The sequence below is a fragment of the Gymnogyps californianus genome, chromosome 5 (genome assembly GCF_018139145.2).
Source record: "Gymnogyps californianus isolate 813 chromosome 5, ASM1813914v2, whole genome shotgun sequence".
In the NCBI taxonomy this organism is placed as follows: domain Eukaryota; kingdom Metazoa; phylum Chordata; class Aves; order Accipitriformes; family Cathartidae; genus Gymnogyps; species Gymnogyps californianus.
In genome coordinates, this window is record NC_059475.1 from 5,508,896 (window position 1) to 5,514,895 (window position 6,000).

The 6,000-nt window shown below is 36.8% G+C and overlaps 1 protein-coding gene across 2 annotated transcripts in view; it reads left to right on the forward strand.

The window, feature by feature from the left end:
* ANO5 (anoctamin 5) overlaps positions 1-2,843 on the forward strand; it is a 61,083-nt gene extending 58,240 nt beyond the window's left edge. For both annotated transcript variants that reach the window (XM_050897031.1, XM_050897032.1), the window contains 2 exons: positions 581-686; positions 1,547-2,843. In XM_050897031.1, the coding sequence (XP_050752988.1) occupies positions 581-686; positions 1,547-1,768 (328 nt within the window). In that variant the 3' untranslated portion in view covers positions 1,769-2,843. The remainder of the gene's footprint in view (positions 1-580; positions 687-1,546) is intronic.
* The last annotated feature ends 3,157 nt before the right edge of the window (positions 2,844-6,000 follow it).

Below are 6,000 nucleotides of genomic sequence, written 5' to 3' on the forward strand. Positions count from 1 at the left end.
CTTTGGAGAAGTCCATGGTAAAGGAAAAGTATTGATTTGATGAAAAAAAATCCCCAAACAAATGAACCAAACAAAAAAACCCCAGCACTTTAAGAAGAAGCTACATTTGTATGATGTTTTAGCTTTAAAGCCCCAGGAGTCTTGATGCTAGTTATACATGTAAGCGTAGAACACGTACTGAAGACTGCCCTTCCATTACACCCTGCATCTGTCCAGTCCATAATCTGTCAACATCTGTCACATTTATTTAATACTTGTCCATTACTGTGTGATACATTCCATCGCTCTGTCCTGTATTATTTGATCATTGCCTGAAAAAAAAGTAACCTGTGTACAAAATCTCACTTCTCACACGTCCTCATCTCTGCTCTGTTGCTGTGAATGTGAGGGTGTTTAAGCAAACATAAGATAGAAACAAATTGAGAGGCAACCTTTTTCTGCAAAAGGAAACAGACCATTTAAAACAAGATGAAAAGGTTCCTTAAGTGACAGCTGTATTTGCCTGTAAGTGTCACTGAGCTTGTAGTCTGTCTCAGACTGAATATGACATTTCACCTTTGCATGTCTTTCTATCCAACAGGTACAGAGACTATCGATATCCTCCAGATCATGAGAGGAAATATTTACACACTATGCAGTTCTGGCACATTCTTGCTGCAAAACTGGCCTTTATAATTATTATGGAGGTATGTTCCCTACAAAATTTTCTTCCAAAATCGGTACCTTATAGATTCTCTAGGTAGTTACTAATGTTACAGAAAACAGAATTGCTGAGAGTATAAAATAATTTCTTCCTTAAGTAATACCAAATACTCGTGTCCTAAATGATTACTATAACAAGGTCTTTTAACTTCAGGGAGTTAACCTCAGAGTAAGAACAGTGAAAACAGCTGCGGAGACTGCTAAATTTGATCAAAATGAAACAGCAGAATAAAGAAGGTCTTTATGCAGATGGAAGAGACACGAAGCACTAGGACTAGCACTCCCACTCCTACTGGTTTCATTAGAGAGCTGTATGTGAGATGACTGTATTCAAAATCCAGAAAGCATTTTGCAGTGATGTATATTGGCTAAAAGTAGCTAAATCAGTAATTTGGATAACTGGCACTTCAGTATTAAGCCACTGTCTTGCAAGTTCTGAAGGGAAAAGAGAGCTGTTAAAGTGCTCTTCTCATCACTTTTCCTACTGTATCTTATCAGTTCTCGATAGCTGAGCGTTATCAGCACGGCCGTGTGAATTTGCTAAGAAACCACACAGAGAGATTAGAAAGTGGTGCTAGGGATTCAGAACCTGACACTTTCCTCTTGGGTTTGCTAATTCATCAATGGTTTGGAATTAAAGTTTCTGCATAAAAGGAAGTGTTTTAATCTTCATGCACATCTCAGATACACATAAGTTTGTTATGTATTGTTCCAGGACAGACAAATGAAATGTATTCTGTTTGTGAACAAAAAGTGATCTATTTGGTGTTAGATAAAACAATAGGTGTTTCATTTGGTAATGAGTTGTTACATTTCTCCTGGCTTCTTTTTTTTTTCCCCCCAGCATGTTGTATTCATCGTCAAATTCTTTGTAGCATGGATGATTCCTGATGTCCCTGCAGATGTGAAAGCCAAAATAAAACGTGAAAAGTATTTAACACAGAAAATCCTACATGAGTATGAACTTGAAAAACTGAAGGAGAGACTGTGTCAAGGTGATAAACGAGCCACGGAAAAGGAGTTCATCGCCACAGAAGGGAGAATGGAGTTATCCAGAGCAATGTAGTTGAAAAAACAACTGTTTGGGATTTAGCTCATCTTAGCTTTTTTTTATCTGTGATTTGCTCAGTATGCATCATCTTGAAAGCTATAGGACAGTTTCAACCCTTTGCTTTCAGTCCAAAGATTTTAGACTTTTCTTTAGAAGTCTTACTGAGCATTCTAGGTTTAGTAAATCTACTTAACTGTATGACTTCAGCACTGTTTTCTATTTACCCATCACTTTGAATAATAAGTGTAATCTCGTAATCCTAGAATTTGGATTCCAGTATAGGGAATGTTACCCTCCAAGGGCTCACAGGATATGATAAGGTCATTACCACCAAGCCCTCCCCCTGTGGCTAAATGCAAAGTTCCAGGCTGTATCCCAGCTGAATGAAAAGGATATCGTAGAGGACTCCTGCTGTGGAAAATGCTGAGAATTACTATTCTTATGACATGATCATTTAAATAGGAGAACACTCCTGATACGAGGGTTAGGGTTTGGGGCTTTCTTTGTATCCACTATGTCTTATGAAACATTTGTTTGCAGCTTTGAACTTCTACACGCTTTTTCGAAGGAATTGATTTTTAAAGATATATTGGCGTAATTCCACTTGGAATTATTTATAGGCACAGAATTCAGTTAATACATACTAATGAAAGAAAAAAACCCATATAATTTATTTTCTTAAAGATATCATCTGCCAAAGAGTTTGCTCTTTAAATGCAAATATTGTGGAATCATCTAATTACAGTGTTTTTTTAAAAGATGTATACAGCTTGGAGAAGTACAGCTAATTTATTTCTCAGTCTCAAAAACTGCCATTGGAAGATCATGCTTGACATTAGTTTTGGCCAAAGCTGCTCCTTTGTTTGGATTCTTCCCGTCTCTGTGAATGCCAACAAAGGGCTAAAGCTGTGTGTCTGTACTCGATGCATACTACGGAGTATGGCTGCACCGTGCAGTGGATTGGGAGCTGGACTGCCACACTAATTGATCTAGCTGGATGGTTTCTACGTGGATTTGTATTCAAAAGATTTTAAGCATGCCAAATAATCTGTGTTTACGTTGTCATTGTCCTTATACATAGGAGCCTGGGGGGGGTGTTTTTGTTTTGGTTTTTTCCTTTTTAATCTTTAAGAAGGATTTTTTTTTTTCTGTTTTGTCATGGGGCTTTGCTACAAAGTTATTGGGTTTATAAATATGTAATAACTACTTGTGCAAAGTAGCTACCAGCTGTTTATGAATGTGCCCTCATTTTATAATTTGAAGCAGTTAGGCATTTTTATGATTTTGCTGTATATTTAAAACATATCAACGCTTCCATGCTTAGTGCCTTGTTTATTTGCATTTGGCAAAAGATGTGAAAATGATCACTATGAGGAAATGCGTATTTCCAAAGTGTGCTTGCAGCATCATGATACTGTGAACCTGCACACGTGGCTGTACAGTGTTAGCCAAACCCGGCCTGCCTTGGCACACTTCTGTTCTAGTGCTGCGCGAACTGTTCGCAGGGAGCAGTTCATACCTAGACTGCTTAGATAAAGTAGCGCCAGACTGTTGAGTTCTCTCATGCTGAAGTACGCTAGCTAGAGAGATTAGAAATTTTACTATATTTGCACTTTGAAAGTTATACTTCCTTGCAAGTATACACAAAAAAATTCAGATTTGTATTCCATATCAGCCAAATGATGTACTGTTTACTACATCCACAACTTAAGGTTTCCATATTTTGTTTTAGCAGACCTAGCCTGTCTTGGAATACTTGGCTAGTAACCTCAATGTTGTAACAGTTTTAAATCAATGTCTTGAGTAGAACCGTCATTATTAGCAAAGGTTTTAACATTGAAGTGCCTACCTCGAACAGACATCACATGGTTTGGCTGCCAGTCAAGGAGTTGAAGCAGATGTACATTTCTCTTACTGTAAGTTATTCAGCTTCGTTCTGTAAGTTTGCTTGATAAATCAAGCATGTTGGCAATTCATGATGAACTGACCATGTTCTTGACTATTCAGATATATTTGAAGTAAAGGATTTATTGGAGGAATGCACGTATAAATAAGCTCTGCTGCTTAATGTATAAGCCAAAGAAGAGTATCAGTCACCCTAACTATGTATGCGACACCAGAATTTACACAATGCAAGCACTTTGCTGCTTCTCACACATACACTGTTAACTAAACTGCTTAATTTAGATTTCACGGTTTTGTTACTGTTAGCAATGCAAACAACTGCTTCAAACGGTAAGGTGATGAGATGCAAAACAATATTTCTATGCAAAACGTACAATCTGATTGAAGCTGAAAACAGATTTGAAAATTCAGCATTAGATGCACTATTCCTGCTTACGAAACATTAGTTTCTTCAGGTCCTGTGATAAAGTGTCCTAATATACTACACTTGAAAAGATGTCAGCAAAATGTATTGTGGATGAATAATGCTATTTAAAAGCAAGATGGAGGAAAACAAGGAGGTACCTTCGTTTGGGATACAGCATTGATATGCAGAAGCTCCGCATGCAGACCCTGAATTTGAATTGATGTTTTGACCCCTACTTCTTGCTTCTTTCAAACTTATTTTTTGAGATCACTTCCCATTTAATGCTATACAAACAGATGTTTTGCATATGTTGTATCGTACAACAGAGAGTGGAAAAAGAGATCAGCTTATTTAAAAAGAAATATCTTAAAAAATATATCATTACACTTCATAGCATTACTTCTTTGTATATAGAAACTGTTGAAAAGAGAATGTGTTGTCATATTAAGAGCTAATGTCACATAACAAAGTAAGTCTAACACCTCTTTACATAATAGTTTACCTTTACTTGTCATTAAGCAGTATTTTGACAAAAGATTATTAGTATGATTAGGATTATAATGGTTCACATACATATACATTTCCTGAAGTGTTCTTGAGGCAAAAATAAGGAAAATGGAATAGTCAGTTTGGGGATGTGCTTATTCTTACTGATGGAATATTTGATTTTGATGTGTTTAATAGAAGTATCTAAAAGTGTCCTTTAAGCAAAGTGAAGACAGTTCTGTGTCGGAACTACTGTTACTTAAGCAACAGTAGATCGCTTCATTAGAACTGGTTAGAAAAAGAAAATTGGCCTTTCAAGTGTAATACAATCAGGGATTTTATTTTTTTTTCCGATTAAAATTTAGTATTTTTACCTTGGAAAGATTTAGTGTGGTATGTTCTAAGCAAATGACTGCAAAATAAGAGTGCTACTATAAGACACTATACTGTTTTTTCTAGAAGATTTTGTTATTATGCTTTTACTTTTTTATGTAATACTACCAGTTTGAGACAACAGAATGGAGTGAAAATAGATGGACTTTCCTACTGTTCTCTGTGTACGGCTTGTTTTGACTTGTACTGTCATGTAATCTGAGTGGCACTTTTGTCTGCTAAGTATGTTGCTGATATATATGATACACTAATGTTGGAATAAATTTTTTAAACATTGCATTCAGCTAACTTATATATGTACATTTAATAAGATCTAAATCTAGCAAATAAAGCAGTGTTTATTTTTAATGTGCTGTCAACTTGTTTTTGAAAATTCCAAGAATTCAGAGAGGAGCTGAACTATTAAAAGTTAAATGCCCAGAGAGCCTCAGGGAGAAAAGTACTCGTACAGATTTCTGCAACTCGTTGCAGGATATTTGGATGTTGTATACAGATTTCCTGCCATTGTAACTTCACAAGTTTCTTACGCAGATTATTGAAGAAAGCCTCCATCTGACTGCCATTTCCACTTGATAACTACATTGTGTAACTGTCTTTTCTGTCTTCATGCATTTTCTGAAGAATGAAGAAATTCCTTAGTACAGGGAAAACCTGTACTAAGTTCTGCACGTATTGTAGGCAACACACATGGACCGAGGTGGCGTGAGTGTGTGATAGCCCATGAGGGAATTCAGCTTTGCAAATTCCTTACATTAGAAGACCACAGTTCAGTGAAAAAGACTCACCACTTTCATCTTCCTTTAGGTACGGTACAAACAGTACGTTAACACACATGCCTTTTCAGCCAGGCTGCTTTTCCCTTCATTCTCTGGATACAGTTTTTATTCTTGCGATGCCAGGACCTGAGGTGACTTCTCAAGTTCTCAGTCAGTCACACACGCAGTTTTCACACGCAGCGCGAGCGGTTCACGTAAGTGCACTTAAATAGCTTTGAGCACATGTACTGGAAAATACGGCAGAGCTAAAGCTTTTCCAAGGGACTGGTAAAGTCTTCCTG